This window comes from Genypterus blacodes, unplaced genomic scaffold (genome assembly GCF_046128005.1).
Source record: "Genypterus blacodes isolate CSIRO-AG114 ecotype Tasmania unplaced genomic scaffold, CSIRO-AGI_Gbla_v1 ptg000136l_1, whole genome shotgun sequence".
Lineage (NCBI taxonomy): Eukaryota > Metazoa > Chordata > Actinopteri > Ophidiiformes > Ophidiidae > Genypterus > Genypterus blacodes.
Window position 1 is genome coordinate 162,501 of NW_027466938.1, and position 17,500 is coordinate 180,000.

Genomic DNA, 17,500 nt, shown 5'->3' on the forward strand with positions numbered 1-17,500 from the left:
TCAGAGGCTTTCACACTGACAGACTCACAACACACTGACAAGGACATGTTGTTTTTAACACAACCCTAATCATGGTCAGGTCTAAACACGGCTCCGGTCCCTGACGGTGCCGGGCCCTGCGTCCTGCACAGATCCGCGCTCTCCTCCCCCGGCTCCGGTTGCTAATTTGACGTAGCATGACAGCTGTAATGTTTTCCACTGAGGAACACTGAACCGCTTGTACCTTTAGCTCCAGCACTTTCATTCCACACATGTTGGCAGCCATAATGTGGGGAATGAGGTTTTATTAGGAATTGTGTAGAGAGAAAGCTTTTTTGGAGTTTCCTCTGCGAAGACGTGGGGCCCCCCTCTTCATCCCGCTAATGACTTCTCCATCTGGTGCACCTTCATCATACGAGTCAGGCAGGAAAGGCTCCATCCCCAGAGTGAACCCATACCCAGAACCTCTTCTTACCACACTCTCCTGCAGGCTAAGACCCATTCTGTCTGTAAGAACCCCTGACAACTGGACAGGAAGTGAAATAGGATACGGGACAGGAAGGGGAAAGGAAACGGAGGACGAGGAAACTAAAACACGGGCCAGTGAGGGCAACAAGCGGAGTCTCTTGTGTCGTGTGTGAGATGTTGTGTAGACACAGTGGGCGGAGGTTAGCAGGGACGGTGTTTATCTCACACAGACTCGGGGTCGGTGTGTGTGACGGGGAGAGGAGAGTTTGTTCTCCTGTACTTATCTGAGGGTCAATCAGTCCTTGAACGCAGACTTGAGCTGCAGAGATCTTTGTCAGAGCAGATCTTTGTCTCCTGACTGTTTAAACTCTATTCTGGATCAAACTCCCTTCTTATTTACACATTCTAAGCGTCCTCGCCGTGGTTTGGCTCCGAGTCTTTACACTACAGACGATCCCGACAAGGTCACAGCGCTACATCTCCATTCATCACTATGTTCCATGATTTCAGCTTTAATTTGACGTCCCTTCAGAGGATCCAGGCCTCCTCCTCCTCCTCCTCCTCTCCCTCTGAGCGGAGTGATTAATGTGGTGATCTATGGGAGGAAATAGCAGCGTGCAGAGAGACGGATGAGTTGTAGTTTTCACGGCGGTGGCATCGGCTCTTTCCCCTGGAGGCAGGAAACCCTCCTTTCTCATGATTTGATCTGTAGGTCTCGGCCTTCTTGGCTGCGTATGAGAGGCATCTGTACCAGCCCATCTGCTGAGTGAAGCCACGCCCCCCTTCGCCCCCTAAGCCAGGCTGAGCTTCCCTCCCTGAGCTCAGTCACGTAGCAGAGGAAGATGGGTTTGGTCTACGGGAGAGGAAAATGTTTATTCAATCCCTGCGAAGGAGTCAGAGGAGAAGAAGTCTTTGAGTTCATTACAACAACCCAACTCTGCCTGGGAGCAAGAAGAGATCATCCCTCAGTAACACGAAGAGGGTAAAGGCTCAGATTAGACGAGTCACACCACACCAAGACTCCTAATCATCAGATTGTGTTAGACTAAACAATCCATCAGAGCTTCTTCAGTTACTAGGATCAGCAGTCAGTAAATCTCTCATTAGTTCTGAGTCCTGATGAATGCAGAGAGTTCTACACTGTACCCTGTAGAGCATGATGTCATAATAAAGCATGAACGTGTCTTTAAAGAGGTTTGATCTCTGCACATCAGAGGAGGCTCCACATGTTGTGTGATGATGCTTCCTGCCCCGCTGCATGTGTTCTCCTGCTGCTGTGTTTCCTTCCTTGACTGTTTCCCTCTCACACCCACTAAAACCCGCTGCACGTGTCTCTTTCCTCTTTAAAGCCAAAACACTCGGCCACAAGTGTGATAACGTGATTCGCTTTAGAAAAAATGTCGGCAATCTGGATGAGATTTAGAGGCGACACACACACACACACACACAGAGCTCAGGCGGCTGGAGGGGAGGGGCTTATTGCCTCTTAGGTAACACAGAAAAATGCAGATTCTAGACAGATGTAATGCAAACATGACACAGAGTTATGGTTCATATCTGATCTATGACAACATACAGAACTGGACCAAAGGATTCTGTAACGGTTTGATGGATAAACTCGTCATGATGATGATGTTTCTTTGTGTAAACCTCTCTGTGTCTCCTGTCCCCAGAGTCTGGACATTCAGGTGGAGGACGCACGCATACGAGCCATCCTGTCATCGTTCCGTAAGCGTATCCCGGTGACGGAGGGCTACATGGAGGTGAAGGACGGAGGGCAGTGGAAGCAGGTCTGCAACACGGAGTGGACCCAGTTCAACAGTCGAGTCATCTGTGGCATGTTCGGCTTCCCCGGGGAGAAGAAGTACAACGCCAGGGTCTACAAGTGAGTCCTCCAGCTTTCTGTGGCCTGTTGCTGTCCAAGAGGAAGAAAGGTTTTAGGATCTGATCCCTTAGTGGAGCTCTGAGGTGTGAAGGCTCTGAAGAATGAGTCCAGCTGTCAAGATGCACTTGTTCAGTTTGTTCTCTGGATGGTTAATGCTTCATCTCCAGCAGGTCTCAGAACAGAAGGAAGCTCATAACCTCAAGGTCATTAGGATGGAACTTTATGGTTTTCCTTGTAAACTCGGTCAAGTGCAGCACTCAGCTCATAAAAGAGGAATGATGAGCTGTGCATCAGTGATCAGGACCTGGGCCTGGACCTGGGCCTGGACCTGGGCCTGGAGCTGGACCAGGACCAGGACCAGGACCAGGACCAGGACCAGGACCAGGACCAGGACCCTGGACCCTGGACCCTGGACCCTGGACTCTGGACCCTGGACCTGGACCTCTGTCTGTCCTGCTCAGGTCTCCATCTCAGTCGGCTCAACATAAAATCTCGACATCTGAATCTAAATCAGTGTAAATGCTGTGATTATAGTACTAAAGTATGAAACATTACAGTGAGCAGATCCGGGCCTTGACCCAGATTAGCTTCTAATGTCATGATGTCATATTTCTCCAAAAAGCATAGAACAGAGCTATCTTTCATCCTGGATCTTAAACGCTCCCTATATGAAGCTGCTGTGCCCTCAAACCAAAGCCGTCTGACATCAGCAGATTTCTCCAAGCTTCCGTAACGCCTCAGCGATGTAAATCCTGCTAACGTGAGGCGTCCTGCAGACAAACGGCCGCAGGTTAATCACAGCTGGCTATAAAACTTCAAGCACTCAGGTTAACCTTGGATTTACTGTCTGCTGGGCTGGAATGTTTCCTACGCCTTTAGGTGACCACAGTCAAGTGCAGCAACTCCCCACTTTCCATCCACGTGTCGTCCCGCTCCCTCTGTGGAGGCATGAAGCTGCCGTCTGTTTAGGGTCTGACTCACGGCCAGGAGCCGCCGCTCTGTCGTCATGCAGCCTCTGTGCCGCTCTGCTCCATTCTTTATCTGATGTAATGAAAACATCCGTGTGAATCTGAGCCTTCATGCTCCTCTGAAATGTGTTTGTCAGAGTTTGCCAGTAAATGATTCAGAGAGGTTTGGAGAAGCCGCTGAAGCAGCACAAAGGATGCTAGGATTGTTTTCTAACTCTGCTAGTTATGATACATTACATTACATTACGATCATTTGGCAGACGCTTTTATCCAAAGCGACTTACATTACATTACCACCCTTCGCAGAGGGGGGAGCAATTGAGGGTTCGGTGCCTTGCTCAGGGGCACCTCGGCAGGGGCTCGAACCGGCGACCCTCCGGTTCCCAAGCGGAAGCACTACCCACTGAGCCACTGCCACTGGAATGATGACATACGTGTGCTTATAGCAGAGGAATCTGATCTAAACTTTACTTTCTATTACCAACACTCACCACGAATGAAACATTTGCTTTGGTCCATTTGGTTCCTGGTTTTTCCTCCTGCTCACTTATTCTTGGCCGGTCAGCAGTAAACACTCACAGACTCACACACTCACACTGAGAGGCGGAGGAGGAAGTGACCTCACCCTGGGCCCAAACTCACTCACGAGGGGTGAACAGGATCTGAACCCGTCCTGAATCCACATCCTCAGGTTCACATGATGAAGGTTAACATGTCAATCATACTCAGATTCAGTATTGTGTTGGTGTCGCCACATGCCTGTTTACTTGGCGGCCCTGACACACAGCAACTTCTGTGTTGTCACGTGGCTTGTTGATTTATTTTAGTTCACCTGGAAAGCAAAACTGAGGCAAGGAGGTCAAATCAACCAAGCATTAAGAGCAGATGGACCGAGAAGAGTCAGCAGCTCTGTGTAAACTCTCACAAACGTCTCATAGAAACTTCTGCTTGGTGTGGAGTTTTGGTGTAAGTCCTGCTTCACCTCTACGTTTCTATATGAATTATATGAATGAACATCTGGAACAATCCGTCCAGCATTGCCAGAATAGTAAATAGAGGAATTGTGTTGCCAGTGCCCTTGAGCCTGACAAACTTCTACATCCTCGCCCTTCTTAGGTCACTCCCAAGGGTGAAGCCCAAAATGTAAACTTTAATATAAACTGAATTAAAGAGGCTCATATGTCGTTCTGATCCAAAGCTCTGCATGTTCTTCACCTCTCTCTCCTCTTATTCCCTCTCCTCCTTGTCCCCAGGATGTTTGCCCGCAGGAGGAAGCCCACATACTGGGACTACTCCATCAACTGCACTGGGAACGAGGCCCACTTGTCCAGCTGTAAACTGGGTCAGGTGGTGTCCCTGAAGGCCAACAGGACGTGCGATGGCGGTCTGCCCGTGGTGGTGAGCTGCGTTCCTGGCAGAGCCTTCTCTCCCACGCCCATCTCAGGATTCAGGAAGGCCTTCAGACAAGAGGTACAGGATCTCTGCACTGCTCAGTCTTTCCACATGATCCTAACTCTCTTCCCTCAGCTCTATCTGCAACAAAGTGACACTGACAGGCTACATGAAGAAAGGTCAGGTCAGGTCAGGTCAGGTCAGGTCAGGTCAGCCAGGCAGCTTCGCCATCTTGCTGCGTTTGAGGGAGGAGCCTGATTGATTGGAGGTTTAATCAAACTTTGGGGACGGTGGAAGGAAACATTTTTTTATCAGGAGAACATCTGGAGAAGAATGAAGCTGTGTCCTCCAGCTCCATGCTCTCATCCAGACTCAGTCAGGGGTGGAGCTGTGTGACGCTGTGATGTTGTTCTGTAACTGCAGAGAAGCTTTGTAACCGGAGCGCCCGCTGCCTTGCTCCAGGGCTCCAGGATGGAAAATCTGCTGGTTCACTCTCTGCCTTGTTGATTCCTGTGAGCTGAGCATCTCTCTGTAAAGGTTTGGAAATATAGAATGCTCAGTAAAGCAGAGACATGAAGGGAATCAGTCAGATTCATGGAAATGCAGAGAAGATAAGATTAAGGTTAGGTTAGGTTAAGTTAAGTTAAGTTGAGTTAAGTTAAGTTAGGTTAAGAAAAGCTAAGTTAAGTTAAGATAGGTTAGGATAAGATAAGATAAGATAAGATAAGATAAGATAAGATAATACTTAAAAAAATTCTTAAGATAATACTTAAGATAAAACTTCATTTACTTTATTTATCCTGAGGGAAATTGCTGAATATATATGTTTGAGGAAATCAACTTAAATCTCAGGTCTGTTGTTAGAAATCAATGTTGCTTAGTTTTACCATGCATGCAAACATACTGAGTGTTGAGTTTAAGGCTTATTTTAGGTAAGTAAACCTGAGGTGCTGAGGCTTTTGGCAGCGTCTCTCTGCTGCAGTCAGAGCTTATTTCAGAGTTCGTCCACTGTGCAGCCAAGTGTGTGTGTTTTTTGCGGTTATATAAGTCTGCAGTCCTTGAGTAAACCTCTACAGCCCCAGGGGACTGCTGCTGATGCTGACCTTTGACCTCACCTAAAGCGACCGAGAGAAGAAGGGAATAAGTCTTGAGACTTGAGAATGACAAATGTTTTTTCCACAGAAACTCTCTCAGCCCGTAAGCAACTGTGTGAACTCTCAACGCAGGAATTCATGACATGAGTTGTGAACGTGCGTGTGTTCGTGTGTGTGTGTGTGTGCGTGTGTGTGTTTGTGTGTGTGTGACGGCGTCCATGTCTCTCCTGCTCTCTGTCACGTCCCACAGCTGAGAGCCAGGCGGGGCTGAACCGTCCCGACATCCAAAAGCCTCTCAGACAAACAGAGTCACTGAGGCCTGTTCTCCCAAAACCTGGAGAGATCTCCTCTGTGATGGAGATATGAGACCGGTCACACAACCACCACAGAGACATTTAGCATATTTACTACATATTAACCCTTTAAATTGACCTATTTACACATTTTCCTGTCTTTTTTTCGGGTTACTTAAATTGAATCTAATCTTACAAAGTCCAATGTTTTGAAAGATGATATAACCTTCTGCCCTTCAGGTCGATATGTTGTTTATATTTCTCATTATGCTTCATCTTATAGAAGAATGTATGACGTAAGAGACAAGATACAAATGTTCTTTTCTGTATTTCTGTATTTTGCAGAGCGGCTCAGATGGAAACATTCCCAGATTCCAATCATTAAGATGTCTTCACTTTACTCCACAGACGGCAGTAAATCAGACTGAACTATGCTCCTAATGTGTTTACTTGTAAAGTTAAACACTTCCAGTCTATCTAAACACTTAAAGGCAGAATCATGTCAGAAGCATGTCCTGTAAACATGAAGCCACCCAGTCTGCTTCACGTCGTCTCTCCTCCATCTCTGCCAATCTAAAACCTCATCTCTCTCTCTCGTTTCCCCTTCCAGCAACCGTTGGTCCGTCTGCGCGGGGGGGCCATCGTAGGCGAGGGCCGGGTGGAGGTGTTGAAGAACGGCGAGTGGGGAACCATATGTGACGACGAGTGGAGCCTCCTCTCTGCCACGGTGGTGTGTAGAGAGCTGGGCTTCGGTACGGCCAAGGAGGCTCTGTCTGGAGGACGGCTCGGCCAAGGTAACCTGGTTTACCTCACACTCACTCTGTTCTTGGAGCTTCCCGGCCGCAGAAAGGGTTAAATGTGTGTTCTAGGGGCATCGCGGAGGAAAAACGCAGCTGCTTTCCAATAACTCACCCCACACACTCGCTCATTGAAAGTCGTTCCTGTGCTTCTTGCTCCTTTCTCCACTTTCGCCGTCACAAGAAGTGGGACAAGCAGAGAAATATGTGACCGCAGCAGGAAAAGTGTGGACCCGAAGCCAAACCCAGCCTGGACTCCCTGGGCTCGCCTGACCCACAGACCCACAGACCCACAGACCCACGTGCCAGTGAGCTCAGGATTACAGACTTTATTTCTGTCCTGTGCAGAATGCCTGCATGGCACAGAATCAAAGCTGCTGTTTGTCTGGCTGAGACCACATCTGCCTCCCAAATGTTTAGGTAGGAAAATGTCCCAAACATTTCACAGACACTAATTCTATCCTTCAAGCTCTTTGCTTTGCCCACCGTGCTCCAGAGCAGAAAGTCCTCAGCTCACAGACCTGACCTGGAACGGGATTAGGTCCGTGTCACAGGTCGGTGAGATGGGAAATCCCAGCCGGCTGAGATGAAGCAATGCCATGTCTCTCTGCAGGTGTGTGTCTGAGGATCTGAGGTACCGTTCATCCAGACTGAGGACACACAGACGAGGACAGACAGACAGAAACCACTGACCACTGACTCGTCCACTCTTAATGGCACGTTATACAGTTCCATGTTCTTATTTTAATTCTCTCCTTTGAATTATTTTTAAACTCTACAAGGCTTTAATGTTCAAAAACCCATCGGTCACGCAGGGCACACTGAGTGAAAACAGACCATTTTATGTGCTGTCTCTTTAAAGCCTTCCGGAATGATCTGATCTCACCTGATCCTTGTCAGCCAAACCAGCTGGGCAGGCAGAGAAACTCAATTCAAAGCTTTCAGGTCTGTTCAGGAAGGATTCAGGACCTGTTCCTACTTTAGGTCTGCTACAAATGGTACAGTGGACCGTCTTTTCCCAGTTCCAGCAGATTCTTCCTGCAGGGTTCTGACGACCTGGAGTGTGTGGGTTTTCTATCAGCCCCAGTGGCCCAATGGATAAGGCACTGGCCTCCTAAGCCAGGGATTGTGGGTTCGAGTCCCATCTGGGGTACATGATCAATGTTTCAGGATTGAAGTGAGTCTTGCGCATTCGGCACAGACCTAAGCTTGTGTTGTGTTGTGACACATCATGGGAAACACACAGCTTTCCTCTGATGACCCTTGTAGGACGTGACTACACACACTGCGTGCGCTTTTTCGTCAAAGGTTCATAATAGCAGGATGTCGGTGTCAAAGCACATCAGACATGGAAAATGTTGAAAAAGTGAGGTCACATGTTGTGTTTTGCAGGCATGGGCCCGGTTCACATGAACGAGGTGCAGTGCTCTGGATTCGAGAAGTCCATCACCGAGTGCTTCTTCAACAAGGAGTCACTGGGCTGCAGCCATGAGGAAGATGCAGCTGTCAGGTGTAACGTTCCTGCTATGGGCTTTCAGGAGAGGGTGAGGCTACAAGCAAACACCACACACACACACAAAGACACACAAGCCAAGAACATCTTCATTCATTCATCCCTGTGTTGTCTCCGCTCATGCAGCTGCGTCTGAGCGGCGGGCGTAACCCCTACGAGGGCCGGGTGGAGGTGCTGGTGGAGAGGAACGGCTCTCTGGTGTGGGGGACGGTGTGCAGTGAAGGCTGGGGGACCATGGAGGCCATGGTGGTCTGCAGACAGATGGGCCTGGGATTTGCCAGCAACGCCTTCCAGGTACGAGTCACAGCAGAGTCACGAGTCACAGCAGAGTCACGAGTCACAGCAGCCAAGAGGAAGAACAAAGGCTATTCACAACATCGCCCAGTGTGATCATATGTGTCCTACATGTGGAAACAAAGAGAATAACACATTTCTTCCTGTCTGCCATGTTTTCTAGTGACTCAAAGTGTTTTATACCACTAGGGGGCAGCAGAAATGTCCAGACATGAGGACAACAGGTTTAAGTTAAGCACTGTGACATATAGATAGATAGATAGGGTCCAGGGAAAGAAGATAGAAGGTCCACATACGAGGACACTGGGTCTCAGGAGGATATGATTTATTTTAAATGACTAAATTAGAGTTTGGAACACATTGGGACATCTACAGCACACGTCTTATATTTATGATATGTGACTGTCCCATCTTGACTAAAGACTTGACTCGCACAATAACTAAGAGCTGATCAGTTCGAGGCGCGGTGGCCAAGTGGTAAGGCGTCGGTCTCGTAAACCGAAGAACACGGGTTCGAACCCCGTCTGTGCCTCGGATGTCAGGTGCACTGTGCCCCCCTTCGTGCTTTTTAAGGGGCTCTGTATCATGTCTGCCCAGCTCTGACCCCTCTGTAAAGCATGTGTGTGTGTGTGTGTGTGTAAGAGGCTCATATCCTGCCCCTACATGAGCAAACCCCCACTAAAAGAACCTCCCTTCTCTTATGGGTTCCTCATTATGCTGCATGGTGCGGTGATCAATCTGAATCTTAAAATGCATCACTCCCCCCCTTAACCTGTCTAAGTCCCGGGGCAGATGAAGGTGGAGCTCAGCGGGGGGTCAGCAGATCAGGAGGGTTGGAATGAGGAGGGATGTTCAAAGCTCAGAGTCGTCTCAGCCGTCTCCTGTGGGCAGAGACGGTGACCTCAGATGTCAGTGTGTAGCTTTAATCAGCACCTGGAAGCTGAGACCTTTGGTGTGTGTTCAGGAGGTTAAGAGCAGTCAGAGCAGCGAGACCTTTCCTGTCTGTCTCTCTTTGCTGTTACACTTGGATGCTTAGTGACTCAGTTACGTGTTTGGAATTAGTTTACTGTAATGATCAGGTTCTACTCTTCAAAGGAGGAGGAGGAGGAGGAGAAGAAGACATGTGAGGTTTCTCCTTCTTGGATGAGGTAATACTGCAGCTCCGTTGATTTGAGCTGAGATAAACATTGATTTGAGTCCATATAAGGACTTCAAACAGCTAAATGTACAGTTTAGAACATATTTGATCTCTCCTGTCTCTGATCCACGTCCACACTTCCTCACTCTGCAAGGTGGCAACTCGTGTGTGTGTGTGTGTGTGTTGTTGTTTTAGCTGGATTGCCAAATCATTTGGAACTGGTATTGATTTAAAAAGAAAACCCTGTTGTGGCAAAGTCCAGGTAGCTCCAACAGGTATCTTGTGACAAAAACAAGTTCCTCTCTCGTTATTTTTTATCTTTTATGGAGCTTTGAGAGATTGAGAGTCCAGATGTTGTTGTTGTTGTTGTTGTTGGTCTCTTTTTTGTCTACCTTCACTTTATTTCTTCTTCTTTAAACATTTAAATAGAGAATTCTGAACTCCTGTGTTTCTGCGTACGTGCGGTTGCTATGGTGACGCAGCCCTGTGGCGTTCAGGACTATTACCTCTGTTAACTGTCCACACCTGTAAGACGTTATGGTAAAGAGTGTTTCTCCTTTTATAGGAGGCACAAACGCTGTTTACAGTGCAGAATGATGACATCTTCGTGTTTAACGCCTCTCAGAGTGTTTCACTGCTTTATGAGTGGAGACGGTGAAATAATGATTCCTGCAGGGTTTGACTTGAATAAGAAGTGTGTCTTTGCCAGCGGCTGTTCTGTTGGGCTGGCACTTTAGTTTGACCTCTCTGTGACCTTGATCAGAAACATTCATCTGCTGCTTTCAGATGTTAATGTGGAATTCAGGCATAAAGCAGTCAGAATCTAATCACCTGACAGGAGGATCTATCAGACGTTCAATGCCACATCAGTCACTGTAGTCTGACATCCATGAGGCTGGAGAAAGGCAAGGAGCGCCATCTAGTGTCCTTTAGAGCAAACTGCCTTCTTCAGAGCAGAGCAAAGGGTTGGAAACTCAAATGATGTCTCAAATAGGTCACAGACCGTTGCTCTGTCTGCTCTGTAAAAGGTTCCAGTGTAACAGCTCAGGTTTCTCTTCATCATCATGTCTGCGACAAATCCATCACCACTCTGTGGTTTAACCAATGTTGTTGGTGAAATAATGGACATGACGCTGCAGCGTGAGATTTAAACTTCATGGAAAAGTGAAGCCAAGTGAATCCTTCAGTTAAAGGCTTCTGTCAGGATTTAGACTGAAGTCACAGGCCTGAGACTAGACCTGGACTCAAGGCACACATTTGACTGACTGACTGACTCTCTCTGTCTCTCTCTCTCTCACTCTCTTTCTCACTCTATTTTTGTCTCCCTCTCTACAATTTATTTTTTCAACTTTTTCAACTTTTCTTGTAACTTTTTTATTTTATAATTATCAAACTTTTTTAAAATTAAGATTTAAAAACATCTTAAATGTTTTTTAATTTAAACATTTTTTTCTTTTTCTTTTTTACTTTCTTCTTTTTATTATTAAAAGAAATTTTGTATTTTAATTAAAATTTAGATCAAATTTTAGTTTTGTTTTTTGTTTTTGGGGGCTGATTTTAATGTATTTATTTCTATAGAGCAGTAAAGAAGGGAGGGTCTGAGGGTTAAATCACTTTTACAGGTGGAGGTGAAAGTTTAAGTTCACCTGGAATCAAATTACAATCAGTTCAGATGAAGAGTTTTCATGTTTTCAGGTGTATATTAATGTGTGATGAATCAAAGTGCACTGTGTGGATCTTATCACAGATCCTGTATCGCTCTGATCTTAACCTGAACCCGTTTCTCCCCTTAAAGGAGACGTGGTATTGGCCGGGGGCTGTGAGCGCCGACGCCGTGGTGATGAGTGGCGTCCGCTGCTCCGGCACTGAGATGTCTCTGTCCCACTGCCTGCACCACGGGGAGCACATGAGCTGTGCCAAGGGAGGAGGACGCAACGCTGCAGGAGTCTCCTGCTCAGAGAGTGAGACACAGAAACACAACAGACAGGCTTAACCTCTTAGAACATCACTGAAACCAGAGCAACAGGCAGAAACAGATCAATGTTGAGTTCAAATGCAGTTTTTGATGTTTCAGAGTGAAAGAGTTCTATTGAGTAACTTGGCTGATTGTCCATTGGCTCACCAGCTTCAGGCCATCTGGAGAAACGATTGATCTCATCTTCTGGCCTCTGTTTATCTGGGAATTCATGAAGAAACGGGCATTTTTACTTTTTGACTGCTGCTTCAGTTTGGCAGTCAGAATCTTTGAATCAGTCTTTCTGCCTCTGAGCTCTGCTGCTTCAGTCAAACTAAAACTCTAACATCCCTCCTGAACCCCAGACCTTCTCTGAGGTTTGAAAGTGAAGCGTCTCATTTCCTCTCTCATGTGCCCAGAGTCAACCTTCCATTCTGTGCCCACGTGTCTCTAAACTCCACGTCTCTGTGGTCTCTCCTCCTCCTCCTCCTCCTGGCCCTCCAGCGGCTCCTGACCTGGTGCTGAACCCTCAGGTGGTGGAGCAGACCACCTACATGGAGGACCGGCCCATGTTCCTGCTGCAGTGTGCCTACGAGGAGAACTGCCTCTCCTCCACCTCCAGCCAGGCTCCTGCCAACTCCTACCGCCGCCTCCTGCGCTTCTCCTCTCAGATACACAACAACGGACAGTCAGACTTCAGGCCCAAAGCCAACAGGAACTCATGGGTGTGGCACGACTGTCACAGGTCAGAGTCACAGCTCACACACACACACACACACACACACACGCACACGCACACACAGACAAGTCACAGGTCCCTCTACTGTGTATGTCAAAGTTAATGTGATCATCATCTTTCTTTATATTAGATTTAGAGAAATGGATTCTCTCTAAATCTAAAGAATGTGGATTCTTTATGTAACTTCATATTTAGTCACAGACTATTTTCAAGTCCAGGTCACCACCAGATGGCAGCAGAGAGAAATAAATAAGATAAAAGTGAAATGAACACAGAAATGCATGATATAATAGAGAGAGAGAGAGAGAGAGAGAGAGAGAGAGAGAGAGAGACAGAGACAGAGAGGGAGAGATAGAGACAGAGACAGAGAGGGAGAGTCAGTCAGTCAGTCAGTAAATGTGTGTGTGTCTCAGGCCTGTGACTTCAGTCTAAATCCTTTAACTGAAGGCTTCACTTAGCTTCACTTTTCCAAGTTCCAGCCCCGTCAGAGACGTGACAGTCACCTCGGCCCTGCAGAGACCTTCACCTCCTTCACCTTCACCTCCTTCTCCACCTTCACCTCCTCCACCTCCTTCACCTCCTTCACCTCCTCCACCTCCTTCACCTCCTGCTCCTCCTTTACCTCCTCCACCTCCTGCTCCTCTTTCACCTCCTGCTCCTCCTCCACCTCCTTTACCTCCTTCACCTCCTTCTCCTCCTTCCCCTTTATAAACCCTTTCACAGTTTTAAACCTGTTGTAATTGAACCTTAAAGCTAAACTATGTCATGTTTTCATATAGAGCTTCATCATTTCCAAAGTGAGTCATTAATTGCAACTCTGAGCGTCACAGCGAATGTGTGTGAGTGTGTGTGTGTGTGTGTGTGTGTGTGTGTGTGTGTGAGTGTGTGGGTGTGGGGGAACAAAAGCAGACAAACTGATTTCACAGAAACATAAATCACAACTTAATGATAAATGATGAGAACACAGGGAGCCTTTATGAAACCAGTAAAAGTAAAGGTTTACAGAACGCTCTAATGCTCTGTAAACGCTCTCCATCAGTTGAGTTCAAACTTGAATTCGTGGGAAATCTTTGCTTATTTGATTTGATCCCACAGCATAATTGGACAAACTCATTAAAATGAACCAGAAACAACCTGGCCTGGTTTCAGAATCTCAATCTCCTCGTGTGACGACTCGTCTCTCCGCTCGTCTCTTCACTTCGTCTCCGCCCTCCGCCCTCCGCCCTCGTCTCTCCCCTCATCTCTCCCCTTGTCTTCGTGCACGTCTCTTCCCCTCGTCTTCTCCTCGTCTCTTCACTTCGTCTCTGCCCTCCATACGTTGTGCTGCCCTGTAATTGAGCGGCGGCTGTAAGATAAAGCTGCTGCTGCTGTAAAGTCCCAGATTCCTGTGGTTCCTCTGCACAGCTGCACACACACACACACACACACACACACACACACACACACACACACACTCAACCTTTGGCACCTTTGTCTCTGACAGCACTCATCAGAAACAGATTGAAACCACAGAGCCGCTCCATGTTTAGTGGTTGAAATGCTTCTGTGCGACCTTTGAAGTGTCTGCGGTTCATCTCATATCAGGAAACTCCACTCTGAAGGCCTCCCTGTGTCTGTGTGTGTGTGTGTGTGTGTGTGTGCAGGCATTACCACAGCATGGAGGTGTTCACCTTATATGATCTCTTCAGTCTGAATGGAACCAAAGTGGCAGAAGGGCACAAGGCCAGCTTCTGCCTGGAGGACTCAGAGTGTGATGAAGGTGAGGAGACCTTTCACCACCCGGTCAGTGAAGGATTCATCGGTTTATCTCCACACGCTTCCACACTCTCTCGTCTCCTTGCAGGCATTGAGAAGCGGTACGAGTGTGCTAACTTTGGCGAGCAGGGGATCACCCTGGGCTGCTGGGACACCTACAGGCACGACATCGACTGTCAGTGGGTGGACATCACCAACGTGACCCCGGGGGATTACATCTTCCAGGTGATGTTGAATCAAAATAAAACCTAGACCCAGTGTCCTCATATGGGGACACCTTCATCTTCATCCTCTGTCCCTACACCCTATCTATACATCACTGGGCTTAACTTAGACCTGTTGTCCTCACGTCAGGACATTGTTGCTGCCCCCTAGTGGTGAAAATAACACCCAGAATCCACGTTGTGTAGTTTGTTTATGTTTGTGTTTCTCCTGTTCTGACTGAATATTTCCCCTCCCACAGATTATTATAAACCCAAACTATGAGGTGGCAGAGTCAGATTACTCCAACAACATAGTGAAGTGCAGGTGTCGATATGACGGCCATCGTGTGTGGATGTACAGCTGCCACAACGGTGAGCAGCTGACTGAGCTCTGACTGGTCTGTGTGGTTGATGATGTCATTCATGTGGCAGACTGAGGGATTGGGATTTGGTTTTAAAATTTGAAGAAAAAGTGAAATGAATCATAAAGAGTTAACTTATTGATTAACATTCTTCATCCATTCTTATTGTCGTCTGTGTAACCACGACGACGATCAAGTTTGTTTAATGTCTGGATCCTCCACATTGATCTCACCTGGCAGTTGAAGTGATCGTCTCCATTCTTCCTGTGTTGTGATCTATCAGATGCTTGTGTCTGTGTTCTCATGTCCCTTCCTCTTCCTCTTCCTCTTCCTCCCTGTCTGCCAGGCGGCTCTTTAAGCACTGAAACAGAACAGACTTTCCCCGGCCTCCTCAACAACCAGGTGACACACAGGTAAAGGCCCAGCAGAGCCGAGGACCAGCAGCTCGTCTCCCTGTGGCTCAGGGCTGGACTCCTCCTCCTCCTCCTCCTCCTCCTCCTCCTCAGACTCTCTCATGCCCCGCCCACCATGAGGCAGCAGCCTTCTCTGGACTCCAGCCCCACTAAATAACTAATCTGTCCCCTCCCTTCCTTTTCCCAGAGGAAGGAATATTAGATTTTCCCTCTTCCCCAACAGAAGCAGCTTCAGGTTAAGATCAAAGACTGAACTAAGCTTCCTGTCTCTTACAAACTCTTACTTTTCGGAACGAGCGATGAAATGAATATGCCGGAAATGTGCCGAGTGGTTTAGAACAGAACAGAATGAAGGGAACGTCATTAAGAGTGTGTTTGCCGGTTCAAAGCTCATCCTGGAGAGTTTGAATGTTTGTGTCCGGATGCCCAGGATAAGCGGGAATCAGGCTGCACAGGAGCTTTGATTGACCTGAATCTCCAAATGACCAACATTTCTGTGCCTTTAACGTCATCCACTCATCTCTACACATACACACAAACACGAACAAACAAGAAGTCTCACAGTGTGTACACTTATGTGGGGAGTTTGTGTAGCAGAGCCTGATCTGCTTTAACCTTCATATGTGTGTGTGGTCTTGGCGTCCCTCTGTCGTTGCTCCTCATGGTTTCGTTCTCCTGTTCTGCTCTCCGTTCTCTCAGAGCCTAAACAGCGTCTTCACAATGACTGAATATCATATTCCTCCTCTCTGTGGTGTGTTTGTAACCACTTCCTGTTTATGATCTGTAGCATATTCTGCTTTTTGGAGCCAATATGTGACCTCGGTTCACTTTTCTCCTTAAGTGCCTTTACAGAAAGCCTTATCTTAGCACAGCTACGGTCAGAAGGCTTCGGAGTTTAAGGGGATTGTTGTGATAAGTTCACAAGCAACTTCAATTAAACTTTTCTCAAATAACTAAAAGTGGTGCAGAACTGAGGAGGAGACCAAACAGCAACACACACAAACCAAACAGAAACACACACACACACACACACACAAACCAAACCAAACACAGACTCACCTGCTGCATTCACTCCTCAGGTCACATGACCCATGCAGACTCTCCTGAAAGCCAGAGTTTGATTCCTTGGCTCATATCCGAATCTGTGTTTAGATGTTTCAGATCTGAGTCAAGCTGCGTGTTTGAATCGAGTTTCATTTCAGAGATGGAAGCAAAACAAAATGCTCTGCTGCTCTCCAAAACAAATTAAAATCTCCACAGTGACTCCCTTGTTGGATCGGAGTGGCTCCTTCAGCTCTCTGCTCCTGTGAGTGGACGTCGTTCACACCGGGACAAATTCAACCAGAGTCACATTTTAAGCTCATTTCTGTTGCTAAGTGCTTTTTTTTCATTTTTTTTCTACATTAATTGTAACTGTATATGATAAGACTTTCTCTCTGTATTCGTGACTTTGATAGTTGAAGTTTCTAACACAGGAAGCTTTCAGGCTCAGCCTCAAACGTTCCCGACGAGCCGAACCTCCATCCTGACTGAGACGGGAACTCGTCACCTAACATTCCTCCATATGTACACAGCCAGAGTGACAGATCTGTTGATTTTTCCTCGGTGCATTAAACTACAAAAACAACACATCTAGTAAATTATTGTCATTTAGAATAAAGCTTTTTACATTTTTCCTTCCATGTTTAGAGATCATTTTGTACAATAATATGTGTGAATCTTATTTGATTGTACTTTTATTCTGGTGCTATCAAACTGAGCCTCTATTTTCTGAGGCTTCAGTCGTGTCGGTCAGCTGGACGGCTTTGTTATGTATACAGACTGTATACTTGAAATACGTGTAAGAAATGTGCTCTGTGTGTAAAACTATAATAAAGGGCTGAGTTATGAAGCAACTAAAGACTGGCTGCATGGAATTTATATCATAATCTGAAACATATCTAAAGGCTTCGTTGTTTATCCATGTTTGAATTCATTATAAGTAGCGTTAGTAGTGGGGAATTGTGGGAGTATTTAGTAGTAATACACAAATACACAAGCGCTTATCTGAGGCACAAACTAAAAGGGTCCAGAAGTGGTGAAATGGCGCCTCGCTGTGGCCAGAAACACGCATTACAGAATTTTCCTCTGATTGCAGACCTGGGATTCAGGTTAGATTGTGTTTCCTTTACTGTACATTTGAATTCTAAACTAGTTGATTGAGTGAAGAACGTGGCATTACATCTAAACACACACACACACACACACACACAC

The 17,500-nt window shown here is 46.9% G+C and overlaps 1 protein-coding gene and 2 non-coding genes across 3 annotated transcripts in view; all 3 read left to right on the top strand.

Moving 5' to 3' along the window:
* Positions 1–15,682, top strand: part of loxl2b (lysyl oxidase-like 2b) — a 24,145-nt gene extending 8,463 nt beyond the window's left edge. Inside the window, exons 4-14 of the mRNA XM_076164460.1 lie at positions 2,121–2,332; positions 4,554–4,770; positions 6,690–6,873; positions 8,269–8,420; positions 8,516–8,683; positions 11,617–11,782; positions 12,280–12,520; positions 14,158–14,273; positions 14,358–14,494; positions 14,733–14,844; positions 15,181–15,682. Coding sequence (XP_076020575.1) covers positions 2,121–2,332; positions 4,554–4,770; positions 6,690–6,873; positions 8,269–8,420; positions 8,516–8,683; positions 11,617–11,782; positions 12,280–12,520; positions 14,158–14,273; positions 14,358–14,494; positions 14,733–14,844; positions 15,181–15,251 — 1,776 coding nt within the window. The 3' untranslated portion in view covers positions 15,252–15,682. The remainder of the gene's footprint in view (positions 1–2,120; positions 2,333–4,553; positions 4,771–6,689; positions 6,874–8,268; positions 8,421–8,515; positions 8,684–11,616; positions 11,783–12,279; positions 12,521–14,157; positions 14,274–14,357; positions 14,495–14,732; positions 14,845–15,180) is intronic.
* trnar-ccu (transfer RNA arginine (anticodon CCU)) lies at positions 7,957–8,029 on the top strand. Its single transcript has one exon. It is a non-coding gene; the product is annotated as a tRNA-Arg (tRNA).
* Positions 9,144–9,215, top strand: trnat-cgu (transfer RNA threonine (anticodon CGU)). The gene has a single exon. It is a non-coding gene; the product is annotated as a tRNA-Thr (tRNA).
* Positions 15,683–17,500: the final 1,818 nt, after the last annotated feature.